This window comes from Jaculus jaculus, chromosome 1 (assembly GCF_020740685.1).
Source record: "Jaculus jaculus isolate mJacJac1 chromosome 1, mJacJac1.mat.Y.cur, whole genome shotgun sequence".
In the NCBI taxonomy this organism is placed as follows: domain Eukaryota; kingdom Metazoa; phylum Chordata; class Mammalia; order Rodentia; family Dipodidae; genus Jaculus; species Jaculus jaculus.
Genome location: NC_059102.1, coordinates 27,816,279 through 27,834,020, shown reverse-complemented (window position 1 = coordinate 27,834,020; position 17,742 = coordinate 27,816,279). Strand labels below are relative to the sequence as shown.

General features: G+C 41.1%; 1 protein-coding gene across 7 annotated transcripts in view; it reads right to left on the bottom strand.

Annotated features, from left to right (window-relative positions):
• Positions 1-17,742, bottom strand: part of Sorcs1 (sortilin related VPS10 domain containing receptor 1) — a 600,968-nt gene that overhangs the window by 86,774 nt on the left and 496,452 nt on the right. For all 7 annotated transcript variants that reach the window (XM_004659364.3, XM_045156924.1, XM_045156934.1 and 4 more), the window contains exons 19-21: positions 11,113-11,299; positions 5,436-5,569; positions 3,612-3,735 (exon numbers count right to left, since the gene is read on the bottom strand). In XM_004659364.3, coding sequence (XP_004659421.2) covers positions 3,612-3,735; positions 5,436-5,569; positions 11,113-11,299 — 445 coding nt within the window. The remainder of the gene's footprint in view (positions 1-3,611; positions 3,736-5,435; positions 5,570-11,112; positions 11,300-17,742) is intronic.

The window sequence follows — 17,742 nt, the reverse complement described above, 5'->3', positions numbered from 1 at the left end:
AAATTCCTTGAGGCTAGGGCATTTTTCTACGGTTTTCCACGTGTGTGCCTTGTTCTGGATGCTCTCTTGCCTAACCCTGAGGGTATCAATCTTCTCTTAAGTCCCCTTCATCCACTGGTTTTGTCTGAACACAAGTATGCAAGAAGGGGGAGGAATATTCTCATTTGAACACTTTCCCACTTAGTTTCAAGGTGCTTTCTCGCTGTTATATGTATGTGCTCGCTTTGAGTGCTAAGCTCTTTCTTATCTCTTCACTTTCTCTGATCCCTTATGTGAGGGGAACACTGTGTCTTGGACCTTGATGTGAAGGAAATTTGCTCCATCGTCCCCTTGCTTTAGAGCTGGGCAATGAGGAGAAACAGCTGTTGGCTTGGGATTTCTGCTAGCCTTCCCCTTGGTTCCTTACTCTCCCTTATAATAAATCTCACAATTCATAATTTACCTGTCTCATGATCCATGTTTTCAGACTTGGATAAGAATACCAGAGTTGGTGTCCACAGGCTTGGGATCTCCTTGATCTTTATGGAATTTAATCCCTCCCTGGACCAAAAATATCTTGCATCACCTCCACCTGCCTTCTTGCTAGAGGAATGTTGGGATTAAGGATTCCCAACACAGTCTCTGGCTTTACGTGTGTTCTGGGAATACAAAGTCAGGCACGTGTTTATCCACTGAGCTACCTCCCTAGTCCCCTCACCTTTTAATTTAATGCCACAGCTGTGTCCTGGATCATATTAAGCAAAACCATATAAGAAGATTTTCTTCCTTTCAATCCATTGGTGGCCTGGTGTCCTCCATGACTCCTCAGTATTTTATCTCCATCTAGTTTGATGACATCATTTTTACTTTCCCTCTCTTCCAGTGTTTTATACAGATGCCTTCTGGTTATAGCCCCTAACTGCACTTTCCTTAAAACATTGACTCTAGAGAACATATAGCTATAAATTCTAACTTTGTTCCTTTGAAAAGTAAGTGCAGGACAACTCAGGAATGTTTATTTACAACCTGATAGATATTCCTTTGAAATGCCTCTGCCTGCCACCTATCTCTCTCTCTTTCTGAGTGTGTGTGTGTGTGTGTGTGTGTGTGTGTGTGTGGAGAGCATAGAGGAGTAATTTCCTCAGGCAGTCGTTAATTAATCCAAAGGGCCAAACCACAGAAATGACCCCTTATACTTCCTTCGGTTCTAGGGTTCTTTCATACCAACAAAATCCAGTGTTTAAAAGCCTCTCTGCCTTTATTCTTAGTTGAACTCAGTCCTGTCTGATAAACTCCATCCACTGTGTTTCTTATTTAAATTGCTCATTCATTAAAGGTTACAAATCAAAGTTATGACAGACAGTCTGAACATCTAACTCATCTGCCAGGGACTTGGTTAATTTACCCTACTAAAACTTCTAATGAAGGGACAGACTACTACTAGTCTATAAAACACCACTTTTGACCATGTTTGAAGAATGTATTTAAAACAGAAAAGCCTCAAAAAAGGGGAAATAAACAAGCCTGGAACATGGTAGGAGGCAGAAATGTTCTCTCTGGAATTAGAATTCTTAGGCTCTGTTTGTTAATTACACTTACATTCTCTCATCTGTGAAACAGGGATAATTGCAGTATTTTTCTCATGAGTCTATTCACAACATTCAATAAAACAGATCATGTGTATCAAATTCTGGAGACAGATGCTTGTGGTTAATAAAGGCTTCATCAACATTAGTGTCTGTCATGACTACCTCCATCTATACTAATAGAACTGTCACTGGCTAGCAGAATAAGTTTAATCCAGAAATGATGGCTTGGGAAAGAAAATCCCTCAAACCTTCCAGATTGAAGATACTCCCTATGGTTCTATAAGGAGGCACCCATACATATAACCAGCAGACCCTTATTAATGGGTACAGCCTGTCATACCCAGGAGATAGAGAAAGGAATCTTTATAGGAAGGGAAGAATATCTGGTGAAAAAAAAACAAACAAACAAAAAAAAAACAAAAAAAAAAAAACATGACAGTCAAGTCAGTGAGGATAATATTAAGCCATAGGCCCAGTGCCTAAATGGGCTGAATTAGTAGTTTAATTCTAACCAAATGTAAAGTATGCAGCCAATGTAAATTATTACAGCCAAATATAAATTATGCCTATAAAAATTAGTAATATTACTTGTCTGATGCTTGAGTTTCTTTGTAGGTTAAGTGTATTTCCAGCACACAGAAAAGAGGTAAGGCTAGAAGGAGAATCAAAAGCTCTACCAATTATTCAAGGCCATTGTGTGGCTACATTGCTGGGAAGCTGCATCACCAATGGGACAGATGTGACCTAGTCAGGAAACTCAGGCTGGCTTCTCTTGCTGTTTGGCCTGATGAGGCCCCTTGATGGAGCAGGGGTATGAGCTCTGATATTGAGGCATCCATACATGGAATGATTCTCTTAGGCCTTTTTAGTCCCCAGACATGTTTAAAGTTGCTTGCAAAATATTCTCTGGCTCTGAAGATCAACTTGGAGAGAAGTGCAGTGGGAAATGAGACTGGATATTTGTAGGGAAATCTAGCCCAAGGTTATATCATTTGAATCAATTAATTCTGGAAGCAGGGTAAGGGGATATTACCTAGAACAAAAGCTAACCTTTCTTCCCCATCTTCCCTCTTTTGTTCCCACCTTCTTGTTTTGTCTCGGTACATAGAATATACATTCTGTATTTAATTTTAAAATCTTGTATTTCCATTTTTAATTTCCCATGAAGATGCATATATACCACATCTACATTAATAATAACCATTTACATTTTTACCATCTGCTGATAACTGTTCATATCTATTTGAATAACTTTCGTGCAGAAAAAAAAACACCAAAATGGGATCAATCTGTACAAAATGCTTTATTTTCCCACTTTCAAGATAGGATCTTTCAATTTCTGTAAGTGTCATGCTATCTCATACTCCAAATATACTCATTTTCCCCAGTTGATCACAAAATTGTACTGTATAGCCATTTGTTCTAATTGATATCTCATCTGTGCATAGCCTCTGGTTGTTATGGCCTTAGTTTTTCTTACAGTTTGGTAGAAAGTTTACTATTGCTGATGATTTGGCAAGTTTTATTTTAAATTCAAAATTTGTGAAAGATTTTTTTAAAGTACTTAGATAACAGAGGATTTATTTTTAAAACAAACAACTTAAAAAGAAACTTTCAGGATTACATGTGTTTACTTATAGTTGGCTCTAACTACTCAAATAACACACATTCACAAACAAACAACAAAAGTGAAATGGTTAGTCTGATAGTGAAACCCAGTGCAGCCTACATAATATGAATGAACAGTTGTCCCTTTGAAAAGTAACTCTTGGATAACTCAGGAATGTTTAGAATCTGGGAGATATTCTTTTGAAATGTAGCCCTAATGAAGAAAAGGCGGGCCGCCTTCTCACTCCTACACCAGGCTGGCTTACGGAGGGCTGTTTAGCTGGTGAATTCCCTTTCTTAAGAGCACTAAATTGTCTCAGACTCTGTGCTCTACTCTCTATGTGAAGGTCATAAGCCAGGCGAGTCTGTGGCATTGTGGATCAGATAACATTATCTGCAGAGGACAGAGATGGAGCAGGAGAGCCAGGCACTCACCGTACACTGCAATCGTCTTTGTGTCTTGCAAGATGGCATTCCCCGCCGAGACCTGTACTGTGATGGTATTCATTCCTTCTGACGTAAACTTGAATGATATGCTCCCTTCCAAAGTGATCAAGGGCTACAATAAACAAGGGAATAAAGTGAGTGTAGAGTCATCTAGTTACAGTTGGCACAGCCTTTACTTCCAAGCCATGAACGGCACTCATCAGTAGCAGAGAGGAGGGGGACTCTTCCTAGTGTACCACCGTGTGACTTTCTAGGCTTCCCAGTCCCCTGAAGTCGGGGCAGGATGGAGGAAGGAAGGAGGTGAGCCATTGCAGCAATGACACCAGTTGACTCTGCTAGTTCCTCAGGAGTTTGGAGCCTCCCTCCTGTAGCATCCTGATTCAGAGCTGGGAAAATGACTATTTCTGATGTCTTGCTTGTTGGTAGCCTACTGCTGTTGTTTGAATGGAAACATCTCCCATAGGTGCAAGTATTTGAGTCAGCTGGTGACGCTCTTTGGGAAGGTTGTGGAACCTTTGGGAGCAAGCACCTTGTTGGAGGAAGTGCGTCACTGGAGGTGGCACTGCCCCCACTTTTTGTTCTTTGTCTCTCTCTGACTCTGGATGCAATGTGACCTGAAGACTTCCGGCATCTGCTGCTGGGCTTTCCTCACTATCATGAACTGTTTCCTCCTTAGCAGCAAGCTGATTTAAACCTGTCCTTCCTTGAACTCCTTGTCATGTATTTGTTCTCAGCAAAGAGTAAGTAATTCATCCAGATATGTATATCTTTTTGCATAATTTTCTTTCATCGAGCCAACCCATGAATCCCTTTAAATGAACTGAGAACAGGAGGCTTCTATTAATTCAAGTTGACCAGCATCCACTGAAAATCGGTCAGCCAGCAGATGTACATCTTCAGGGTATACTATTTACACAAAACTAGAGTGGAGCCCAGCACTCTAGATGCCTGCTAGATCAGAGCAGCCTATGCACTGTTTTCCTCTGAGAAACACCATCAGTGGGTTTCTGGAAGTGGCTGCCCTAAAAACAAGCATTAATGTGATTGTGATTTGAGGAATCAAGAAAACAATGTGTAAAACATGTTGAAAACATGGTGCTTATAATATAATAAAACGTTTTTTTTTTGTTTTTTTTTTTTTTTTTGCTTTCACCTTTAGCACTAGATTTTCAACAAATAAATTCTGCACCTTGGAGGCACAGTGATCCATGACAGCCTGGCAGAGAAGATGCCATTCAAGGAGTTCTGCAGTGCTGTAGGGAACCACGTTAATTTTTCTGCAAAACTACATATGCAGGGGACAAGAGAAGAGTCCAGCTGGAGAAGAATACAAACATGTGGGAATGAAAAGAAATGAACGGTTATGAAGAGTGGTGACAGATGTTTGATGACAATAGATATATGACAGATGACTGACAGACAGGCAGATCATAGAGTGAGATCGGAGAGAGATGATTCACGCATAGAAAGAAATAGATGATCATCAGATTATAATATAGATGATAAGACTGGTAGATGATAGGTAGGTAGGTAGGTAGATAGATAGATAGATAGATAGATAGATAGATAGATAGACAGATACATACATACACACATACATACATACATACATACATACATACATACATGATAGATGGATAATGGTAGGTAGAGGTAGAAATAACAAACATAGAAAACTGAAGAAAAATGTCAGCACAGATGTCTATGCGATTTATGCCTGCACTTGAGGTTTTTAGCTCTTTCAGTGTGCCTCACTGCAGCCAGGATGGGCTGAGCCTCTCTCGTTGGGCTCCAGGTGGAAAGTCAACTCACCTCCGTGTTGTTTCCATACCACCACACGTAAGTGAGCGTGCCCACTTGACTGGGCCACAGCACTGCAGTTGCATTGACCTCTTTGTTCTTTGTTGTGACAAAAGGAAGAGACAGGTGCACATGCTCCAGGGGACCTGAGTCACAAGAGAAACGGGCCATAGAGAGAAAGGCCTCCTTAGTGCCATCTCCTCAGCTCTGCAAGGACAAACAGTCACTCTGGGAGTTTCCAAACATTACAACCACCTTCTCTGAGGAAGTATGAAGTGTATTCCTTACTTGGAATAATTGGAATTTGTAATTTTCTACTTAACAGATCTCTCTACCATACCTATAAACTAAGTTGTGTATGTGGAAAAGTCTTTTTTTTTATTAAGTTCAAGGTAATTCATGAAGTCCATAAATCATCAGCCATAAGATTTCACAGGGAGATGTAAACTATTTTCATGAAATCAAATTCTCAGTGGTCAAGCAAAATCATAGAGACCTTACAGAATCCCTGATAGAGAAATAGATAGACACATTCACGATCCACTCTGCAAGTAATTATTTTTAGTATTTAGGGTTTAAAAGTGTGTGTGTGTGTGTGTGTGTGAGAGAGAGAGAGAGAGAGAGAGAGAGAGAGAGAGAAGTCAAAGGCAAAGGCATTTGTTTATATGGCCATGCAAAACACTGGTATTAAGTGTGTCGGGAACTGAGGTGCCCACAACTGGGTAGACAGCCCTGTGCAGATATGGTCCAGTTACTGGGACACACATTTTGCTCATTCCTTATAGGACTCTTGATCTCCTCTAACTACGTAATTTCCATCAGCAGGACATGTCTTGGTCCTCCCAGGGTCCTGTGTTTATCACCTTTGTAAGGCACCCGCCGCCCTCATACCCAGCACCCTCTCCTCTATGACTCTCTGTGACACCTCTGATCAAAGGTAAATGCATAACTTAGAAGACAAGAGCTGGATAGGTGATCCTAGCTGCACAACACAAGAGCTCATCTTCTCAACCTCTTTCATAAGTGAACATTAAGTTTTTCAAGTCATGACATCAAAATGAGAAAAATCTGTATGTGCCATACCAACCAAAAACATGGAATCATAGCTGGGTTATGGACACTGTTTCATTCAATAGTTTCTGGGTGCTTCTAGGTGCTGGGCATTATTTTAGGGGTAGGAATACCTAGCACTTAGCTTGGGGATTGGTAGGAAAGAGGGCAATGAGTGCATAGAGCAGTGTTAGGAGATGTGATGAGGCTTTTGATGGAGTTGGACAAAGAAAGCCTCTCAGAATGGAAAGGTTGCACCAAAAATGTTTTTGGAATGTGCCATGGTGACAGGAGGACTTGCAAGCATCTTGGTGAGGAGGCGTGTCTGCATGTGGCAAGGATAGCGTGAATGCAAAGGCATGGGCATTGTTGTGTCACGTAGATCCAAGAGGCACTGAGGATCCAAATCATGTTAACTTGGTCAGCTATAATATATGTGTGTAAGTGCTTAGATGAGCTTATTCTTAAATATGCATGAATATACACATATATGTACTTAATGTAAATTTTGTATTATACTGAGAAACAGGTAGTAAATTTATGTTTCAGATTTCTGTGGCCTCTTGTATTCATTTACTTTCCTTTGCTATAAAACCCTTGGCTACTGCTGCCCTGAAGCCTATATATTAAGCATGTCTGTTCTGCGGAGACAGAGCGGTAACTCCTTAAGAAGCCACAGAGTGAAAAATCCAGCCTCTTGAGCTGCCCTCGCAGAGCAAACCCATAAATGTGGCTAGATCATGCAGGTGCCTGCAATGAGCAAGAGATACAGAAGGTGGCGCTGCATCACACCATATGATTATGAGAACTGAGACTACCTGGTGTCTTACATCGCCATTCCGTGCTGCTGCTGGTGTGTGTGTGTGTGTGTGTGTGTGTGTGTGTGTGTGTGTGTGTGTGTGTGTGTGTGTGTACGCGCGCGCATGCGTTTGTTTCGTGTCTCATGGCTACTGACTATTCTGACCTGCCTCTAGCATTTATGTCTGAACACATCAGAGCACCTAATTAAATATGGCATATTTATCTTCTTGCTATTTATCTGAGGGCATAAAAAGTCACTGGAAGTGAACAATTCCGACTCTGAGGAGGAGACATAGTTCCTCAAACCTCGTGGTACACAGGAACTGCATGATCTCCTCCAAGTACATTATGATGCTACATTCACACGTGTGCTAGTTGAAACAGGTATGAGATGAACCCACAATGTCATATTTTTATCATTTAACTATGGGGCAGGTGGTTTATCAAGCCATGCTCCTGAAAAGCCTGGTCTTATCATTGCAATGCCACATTGTTTTTTCAAGCTCCCCGTCATTTTATGCTAGCAGGGTCAATGCTCTTATGAAGGGAGTAGTTAAAAAGACGAATCTAGGGAGGATAAGAACATGAAACTCACTCACCCTCTCTCTTTCACCTTTCATTGTCAGGTTTGCAGGCACTCCAGTGGCTTTCTTTCCCTGCAGGATGGCTGTGACAGGGCAGCTTTCTGAACAGAAATCCACACGCTCTAAATCCTCTGCCCTTCGAGCTGAAGGCAGTGCTGGCTGCCTCGCATGTCTCATTAGTTTGCATAGTAGCAGAGCACAGCGAATACTATCCCCAAGGAATTTCCAACTGTCAGCTTGCAATAGATTACACAGGCGCCCTGCAAGAGCTGCTGGCCCACTCCTGGAAACACTACAGCCAGAACATCAGCTCCATTTGTTCCTGACGACCTTCACAAACTGATATTGAAAAACCTCTGATTTGGAATCAAATTGCCTTCCTGCACAGGACAGTGGAAGGAATGCTTTTTAAGACAAGCAATGGGTTTTCTGAGAGAGCCAGGAAGGGAGAGAAAAGAAGAGACTTAGCAGCTGAGAACTGCTAACTTTCCTGTACCTCAAAAATCTAATAGGTGTTAATGAATATGCTACTTTATGATGATGGAATAAATTATCTCTATTAGGAGGCAGAATGCTTCATGTTTGCTTGGTGGAATCTTTGAGTGCAAGATGTATGTCATTTGATTGGAGAAAATTTAGGATCAGAGAGATGGAGTGACTCATCTAAAATCTGTGCTGAATCAGAATGCTTTCTTCCCTAATTCTTTTGAGATTTCATTAACCTCAAAGCCAACCTCTCCCTTAACCATATATATATGAATCTTGGAACAAAAAGTTACTTGTGACACTTTGGTGTTTAAGAATCATTGTGAGTGTGACTGTCACTGTTATTCTAATTTCTTAGGTATGAAATGGCTCTAAAGACATAGTACTCCTTCAAGCCCTGTTTTCTCCATCTGAACCAAGAGGTCTACCTCATGTTATGGTCGTGAGGAAGAAATGAATAAAGTAAGTTGATATGCAAAGCAAAGTGCTTGGGTTCTTTAGGACAGGGGTTCCAAGCAACACTGTGAGAACCTGCTGAGGCTGTCAGAGCAGGGGACTCAGATTCTTGTAAGCTAACAGTTTAAAACATACCCTGCTTTAATACAGTAAGTACAAGAGTTCACTTTCAGCCACATGGCTACGCTTAGAAAGAGGTCCCATTATACTAGAGAAAATTACTCGGCCACTTCAACCAAGATGAGTCTAAGAGATTGAAGTCAAGACACAAATGTTCTGTTACAAATCATTTCCCACTAAGGTTGAGGTCAAATATTTTACTCAATTAACTAGGCTGTTGAAATTAGGAAACTGCATATAAACAAAGAAAGTCATTTCTTCTTAGAAGTCACAGGGCCTTAGCAGTACTTAACCTCTGAGAGAGACAAGCTCTGTGTTGTTTCCCTTCTCAGGATTTGGTAAGTGTGGGAGGGGAACGAGGCAAGGGGTGGGGGCAGCCCTTGAATGGAAAGAGCAAGTGGAGGAATTGTGATGAGTCCACAGGGTGGCAAGAGGAGGGAGTTGTGGAAGACTGGATGGGAAACTGTGAGACAATTGACAGCAAAGGCAGTTTCTGAACTTCAAATCCGTATGGACACGTGTTGGGGCAGACGTATACACACTGAGGGTAGCGCTCCAGCCAATAGCCCCCACATCATCCAGCCTCTGGCTGACAAGCACATACACAGCCATTCTCAACATATGCACTGTGATTTTTCTTGCAAATTGTCTTCATATGAATACAATTAGTGCTTATGATATATTGTTAAAATTAAAAGATTCTCCTCATGCTATTTACTAGGACTGTTATTCCTATAAGGATGGTAAGTAAGGGGTATTTTGTCAGGCTATCTAGGAACGCTTATGACTGTCAGTAAAATGGACGGGAGCCCAAGCAATGCATGTAGCCTGTGCAATAACTGCGGAGACTCTGCTTCTAACCTAATTAGACTCACATCTCTTCAGGAAGATCTGGAAAGTGGTGGAGGGAGAAGGAATGTGGAGGGGGCTTGGTTCTTGAATGCTCAGGTCAGCCTTTGCACTGGCACTGCACTTAGAGGTCAGGATTTGGAGTTCCTCAGTTGGTCCACCTGCCACATCACAGTAATCTTTCTAACTGTGTCTACATCCTGATCAGATTTGAGAATTGAGAAAAGTCATACAAAGGGCTCGTTTAGTGCAAAGGAGGGCTGAAAAACACAACAACAATGTAATGGAGTATTACCAAAAAATAGGGAGACTGAGTTATCATGGCCCTTACCATGAGTATGCAGGAGATGAAGAGAAAGATGCGTCATCTCTTGAGGCCCTCAGCAGCCACCCAATCTGCTGGCCTCTCTCAACAGGTTCATCCCCCCACCGGACCACAACAGCTTTTATTTATTTATTTTTAAGAAGATAATCTTGCCTGTACTTTCTTTACTCAACTTTGTTCCATGGGCCAGGTGTGAGGGAAAGGTATGGAATCACTCTTGGCCTTTGCACTCTTAATACTGTTGACCCACACCTTGGAATATGACCAGGGACATTCATATTAAGAAGTTAGTTTCACTTTAAAGCAATTTTTTGTAACCCAATACAAGCTTTAGGATTGCTGGGAAATCCTCACATCTACCTTACTCTTAGAATACTAACAAACAAACACGCCTGAGAAATTATTATCATATTACTCATACTAATTACTTATTAGGGGACAGAGTCAGCATTTCTTAGTGTTGCATTCTTTACATAATTCACCTATATTATCTTTTGTCAAAGATGAAATTATTCATAGATCAAACCTCAGGAATACTGTGTTTCATGTTTAAATAGAAAAAGTCTCTGATGCTCACTAAGGACAAGGCGCTCCATGGGAAAACAAGCATCCTCACATGGAGAGAAGTCCCTTGACTTGTGTTAGTTGGATGGAGCTGTGCACATGCAAAGTTTCTAGCTATTACTGAGAAAAAATGGGCAAAAAAATTAAGGACAAATACATAACATTGAAGTGATTGCTTGGCTCCTCACCTCAGAGCCAGGCGTAGTGTCTCTGTGAACATCCAGAAGTGGCAGAGAAAGTTAAATGTTACTAATTTGAAGCCATCCAGAATCTGAGGCTGTCCACAGCCCGCCTGCTGGTCTTATTGCTTCCTTTGTACGGTGCTTCCTTGCTTTCTTAATCCCCCCCACCCCCACGAAAGGAAAAACATAACTACCAGCTTTCTTTTAGACAGGAAATTCTGGGATGGATTTTTTAAGGAAACAGTATATAGCCAACAACAGTAATAACATACAAGTTACATGTAAGTACAGGACGGCGCTGTCAGACCCCAGACTGTTGTCCACCTGCACGGTCACTCGGAAAATGCCCACATTCTGGTAGACGTGTTTGATCCCATCCTCCATGGAGCTGAGGTTGACATAAGACACTGCGATTCCATCGCCAAAGTCCACTTGGATAAGTGTCCGCTGCACATCGCCCTGAAAAACAGCCTGGTGTTAGAAGGAAAGTTGCTTTGCCTGGTCCCTGGCCTCATAACAGGGCACCTCTGACTCCCTTCCACAGCTGGACATATCTGTCTGTTGGGAGAGCATACCTAATGTCATTTAGGAAAGGGCCCCCAATATTCAAGTTTTCAAGGCTTGGAAAAATTAGTAGCATTTGGTAATCATTTCTTTTTTTAAATCTTTGCAAATGTAGATGCGTGCTTCTGTGTGTGAATGAGGTTGTGTCTGTTATGCACGTGTGTGGAGGTCAGAAGACGTCTTTTGTTGGTCAGTCCCAGCATGCCCTGCCGTTTTAGGCTTGGTCTCTTTGTTGCTCTCCACTGCATATGTGAAGCTAGTATTTTCCTGTCTTTGCCTTCCATCTCCCAGTAAGAGGTCAGGGACTACAGAAGCACTCTACTGTTCTGACTTTCATGTGCCTTCTATGGATCTGAATGCTGCTCATCAGAGTTGTGTGACAAGTGCATTGACCCACTGAGACATCTCCCCGGCCCATTGTCATTATCAATGGGGTATTTAGTCACTTGAAGTGCTTTGTTAATTGACCTATCATTCATCTGAAGGCTTTATAAATTTAGCCAACTTGATATGGTTACAGACTACATTCTGGGTACTCAAAAACCCTGAATTATCTTCCTCATTTCCAGTTCCCTAGCCATGCTACAGGAAAGACAGAAAGCCCTTGGCCTGATTCCTGATATTACATGGGACTGAACATTATTATTACTTAATGACCAATCCCTTTATACTTCAATACTTTTCCCATGATCAAAGAATTTCCATAGCACGTTAGTCCACAGAGAAGAATAGGCAACATCCATCCTCTTCACTGATGAAGAAATTAAGGTCTAGAAAAGTGTCATTATTTGCTAAAGGTTAACAGGTCTGGGATCCCAGATACTTTCTCTGGATTTGCTCTTCATGCATGGTAAGTGGAAGTTAGTGTTGTGGCTAAAGCAATGGAAGCCCCCCTTGTTATAGAATCCTATATCACATTAACAAGTTAGATGACTTTATGTAAGTCATTCAACCTCCCCTGGCTTTAGTTACAAAATCTGTGAAATGGTCATAATATTATCTTTCTATTTTAACTCAATGGTTATAAAAGTTATGTAGTTAAACGGGAATCTGTACAAAACTATGCAAGAGTAAATAGCTACTAAAACAATGAAGCTGTAAAAGACCTTAATAATTTCCTTAAAGTGTGACTTGAATCATGTGATACTAAATTTCCCATTAATAAGCAGAAGATAAGGTTTGCAAGTATAAAATCCCAGACTTGTAAATAAAATCATCTTTGGAATATCAGTTTAGATTAGACTCAGTTGGCAAAGTATAGCTTCTCTTACACTTCGTCTACCCTTCAGCAAGGATTTTTTTTTTTAATAGCCTGTAGTAGACAGCTTCAGGTCACTGAAATGCATTTCCAAACAAGGCACAGTCATGGAGGAAGGAATATTTATTGAAGTTTACAGATCCAAGGAACGTTCCATAATGGCAGAAGAAGCTGACCTATTTTCACAGGTCCAAGAACAGAGAGAAAAAAAGCACAAGTCACCACCCCGAAGCCACACCATAAACAAGCACATTTCAGGCAGAACTCAGGCACTTTGCATATCTTTAGACTGAAATTCTAAATGTACCTCCACACTTTAGGGCTGGACCCTAAGATTGGCTCTGTGACACCTCCTCCAGCCAGGTGGCTACAGATCTAAATTATAAGCTTTAATAAAATAATTCATATATTGGGGGGAGGGAATCTATATAAATTATCAAACAGCCTTCTTTTTTTCACGCCAAAAAAAAAAATTGTTACAAAACCAAACCCCAAAGCACAACACAACAAAACAAACAAACAAAAAACAAAACCTTTGAACTGGAAGTGCATTTTTGTATAGTTTCATTATTTTTATTTATTTGAAAGCAACAGACAGACAGAGAGAGAAAGAGACAGGTAGATAGATAGAGAATGGATGCTCCAGGCCTCCAGACACTGCAAAGGAACTCCAGATACATGTGCTACCTTGTGCATCTGGTTTACATGGTGTAGGGTACCAAGCTTTGTAGCAGACAGCTTTGGGTTTGCTGAGATGAACTTTCAGACCAGACACAGGTATGGAGGAAGGGATTGATTGAAGCTTACAGATCCAGGGGAAGTTCCATAAATAGTAGAAGAAACTGGCCTGCCTTCACAGGCCCAAGCATAGAGAGGAAAGTACAAACCTAAAGCCAAAAGCCACAGCACATTTCAGGAACTCCAGCTAGGCACACTTTGCATATCTTTAGACTGAAATCTGAAACCCACCACCACACCTTAAGATCCACCCAGTAACACTGTCTCCAGCCAGGTGGTTGCAGATGCAAACCACAAACAATAAAGAACTGAATATATTGGGGGCCATCTATTCAAACTACCACACATGGATACTGGGGAATTGAGCCTCAAACCGGGGTCCTTAGGCTTCGCAAGCAAGCACTTAACTGCTAAGCCATCTCTCAAGTCCCTGGAAATGCATTTTTGGTTAAGTAAACTTCACAATGGTATTATAATTTCTGAAAAGGCCAGGTTTATAATGAAGACTAACATTTAAAGAATTCATTCATGAGCTGGAGAGATGGCTTAGCAGTTAAGGTGCTGAATGTGTCTTGAGTTCATTTGTAGTGGCTAGAGGCTGTGGCACATCCATTCTCTTTATCTACCTCACACTCTCTCTAATAAACAAATAAGTAAATAAAATATTACAAAAATTCATTCACAAGAAAAGGAAATGTGGTTCAAATGCAATGGATCTCTGTGACCTGCTCCACTGATCTGAAAAGCCAGCAAGTCCTGTGAGGGACACTGAGCAGTCAACCAGTGGCAGTTCAATTGGAGCCAAACTGTCTATAAGCATTTAGGCAGCAATTCTCCCCTGGGCGCAAAAAGAAACTCCATTCCATCTACAGCAATCATCCTCCAGTTTGCACATTGTGAACCTGGTTGAATTCCCTTATCTAATAAATACAAATGTCAACGTTCATGCTAACTTGTCCATCATGCGGACAGCTCAAGTGGATTGATCAGTCATTCCTTTCTGTTGTTGGTGAGTCTCTGCATCCACGTTTTCTAGATTTTAAACAGTTGGGAGTTAACCCTCAGTGTGTGTCAGGGAGAAGAGTTGTCTGAAAAAAATGTTTCTGAGGTGTATATCAAGCACAGATGTTGTTATTCAAGGCACAAGACAACAGTAGAGATTGAACTGGAGATGGATTAGCAGTGGGAGAGAGAGAGAGAGAGAGTTTAAGGTTTTTGTTTTTGTTTGTTTGTTTATTTGTTTGCTTTTTGGTTTTCTGAAGTAGGGTCTCACTGTATCTCAGGCTGACCTGGAATTCACTCTGTAGTCTCAGGGTGGCCTCGAACTCACAGCAATCCTCCTACCTCTGCCTCCCGAGTGCTGGGATTAAAGGCATGCGCCACCACACCCGGCTAGTTTAAGGTATTTTGTAGATACAGAGTGTGTGTCAGGCAGGCCCCATCATTTGCAAGAGGACCAAGGGGAGATTCACATCTGCTTTAATTTCCACTGGGAATAGCCACCCACACACCCTAAAAGAGTGACAGTTTAGTTGCCTATGTTAAAGTCTTTACTTTTTTTTGGCCTGGATTTACACCTCATCACTTACATAAATTACCTCCTAATTCTGTCTGCCCAGATGGTCGTTTGGTTTGATAGAATGCTTACTTCTCTACTCGTGATAATGTTCTCTCTATGTGCAAAAAGGAGTAACTCAGTTTTTGCACAAGTATACCAGTTAGGCTCCCATTGTAGAGGAGGGTTTTACAGATATATAGGTAGATAGATGATAGATAGATAGATAAATAGATAGATAGATAGATAGATAGATAGATAGATAGATAGATAGATGATAGATACATAGACGACAGAATAGATATGCTCGGTTATAAGATTGTCACACACACTAAAGGCAAAGGCATGGGATATTACAAATAAATATGAAGTTCCAGGACTCTTAATTTGGTGCCAGGCCTCTAGGTTTGAGCTCTGCACCCAGATTTAAGTCAAGGTGCTGTTTCTCACACCTGCAGCTTTGTCAACTCAAGGGGAAGAAACTGGGTCCCAAGCCTCTGGTCTGCAGCTCTCCAGTAGGCAGTAAGCCTAACAGCATGGTAACTGAACACTTTGGGGTTCACCTGTCACCAGCCTCCAGCTTTCTCAGTCACTAATTACCACCTGAGGAAGGATGCTGGCCCTTTTTCATAGAATAATAAGCAGAGCAAAGCGATATCAGCTTATGTCCTAGAACATCACTTGTCTAAGGCCTGCTGGCTCTACTTTAGCTTGCTCATCCATTCATTCAACAACTGACCAGTACTTATAGGGTTTTGATCTCATGTTAAATACTAAATGGGTAAATACATACAAGCAAGTAACTCAGTTAGCAAAGTGAATGTCTTAGGGAGTATCATGACTTAACAAACCGGTATTGACAAAGGAGCCCTTTAAATGTTTGCACAAATAATTTAAAATATGAATATAGGGTGTTATAAAGGTGAGTCCTATGGTGGTGTAAGTTTATATCACAAAAATGGAAAGTTAATCTGATTCAAAACTCCAAGAAAGGTTTGGCTTTCAGGCTAAGATCTTCTGGAAAGAGATGACAGACAGTGAATGTAGAAGAGTAAGCAAGTTGGAGGTTATGTAGTCCAGGAAAATGGAACATGAGGAAACCGAAGTTCAAAGTCCTGCAGCCACAGCAAGATGATGGGAGTGAGTAAGCTAAGGAAAAGAGGAAAGGGAGAGATATAGAAAGGCCATGTTATACAATGGCTTGTGCTTGTGACTAGAGAAAGGTCTCTTAGGACACATGGGCCAAGGTTCTGGTCTTGCTCTCTCTTTTAGAATAAAAGTAAGCCATTAACATGCTTTGAGAAAGGGACTGTGGAGATGGCTCAGTTATTCACGTGTGTTGCTGTCCAAACATGAACTGAGCACATAAAGCACACACTCACATAAAAGCCAGGGCAGGGCAATGTGTGTCTGTAACCCCAGTGCTGGGGAGGCAGAGACAGGGGAATCTCTGGAGCTTTCTGGAAAGTATAGCTGCATGTGTCATCTCTCAGTAAAGTCAAGACCTCAAAAACAAAATGGAGAGTGATTGTTAAAGACATCTGATATCAATCTCTGGCCTCTACACACATGTGCATGCACATCTACACACACAAGTGTGCCCACACACATAGGAACACACATTAGTTCATGCATGTTGCACATACAGTCATGCAAAAAGTACATTATGAATGTGAGGAAAATGGCATAGTAATATTTTTAATTTGAAGTGATCACTCTGGAGTACTTGGAGTGTGAAAGGAATAGGGCATAAGTATGTGGGGAAGCCACATATATGGACTCAGAGATAAAAACTGTAGACAGGGTTGAGATTCTGCTGGTATAGTCTGTATGGTCTATACAGAAATTGACAGCAGTTCTGACATAGACTTCTCCAATGTTTTGTCTTGGAAGGGAGCTTAAGATCATACAACAAAAAAGTATTGTAGATAAATAAATAAAAGAAGCAAAATAAAATGAATCATTGTAAGATGTGAGATGGAGGAAAAAAAAGAAATAAAGACAAAACTATAGGGAAAAAAAGCATTGTAGAGAAATGACTAGCATAACACAGTGTGATGATTTGAATTTAAATCTATGTCCCCTATAACCTAAGGTATTTCTGATTAAGATTAATCTTCCTACTATCTTTTTAGTAGGTGGATCCCTGATGGAAGAGGTGTGTCACTGGGGACAGATTTGGAGTCCAGCAGTACTGGGTGTGTAGAGAGCCAGCTTGATCTCTCTCTGGTCTTTTTCTCTGTATCTGTTTTGGATGTGTGCTGAAGTGAGCCAGCTTCCTCCACCATGATGAAGCTTCCCCTGGAATATGTAAGCCTGAACTAAATTACATCACCTTCCCATAAGCTGCTTCTGGTCAGGTGTTTTCCCAGCAATGAGATGGTAACCGAAACAGGGAATTGGTACCAAAAAGTGAGGTTGTAACTGTGATGAATCTGACCAGGTGGGTTTTTGTCTTTCGGAATATATTTGTGGGAGGAACGTGAAAGGATTTGGTACTTTAAACTGGAGAAGACTTGTGGTTCTGTTAAGCATGGCTTGATGAGCTTTTTATTGGATAGAGTTTGAAAATACTAAGTTAGAGAGAATTATAGGTTAGAAAGGCTTGGCTCATGAAGTTGCAAAGGAGAGAGAGAGAGAGACCTTTGTTGGAACTGGGATACTGGCAGAAAGGCTAGCTGTGTTCTGACAAAACTCTGAGAGTTTGAACCAGTTGAATTTGAAAGTAATGGTGTGTTTTCTTACGTATAAAAGAGAAATATATGAAAGATGCACAGTTTATCACTG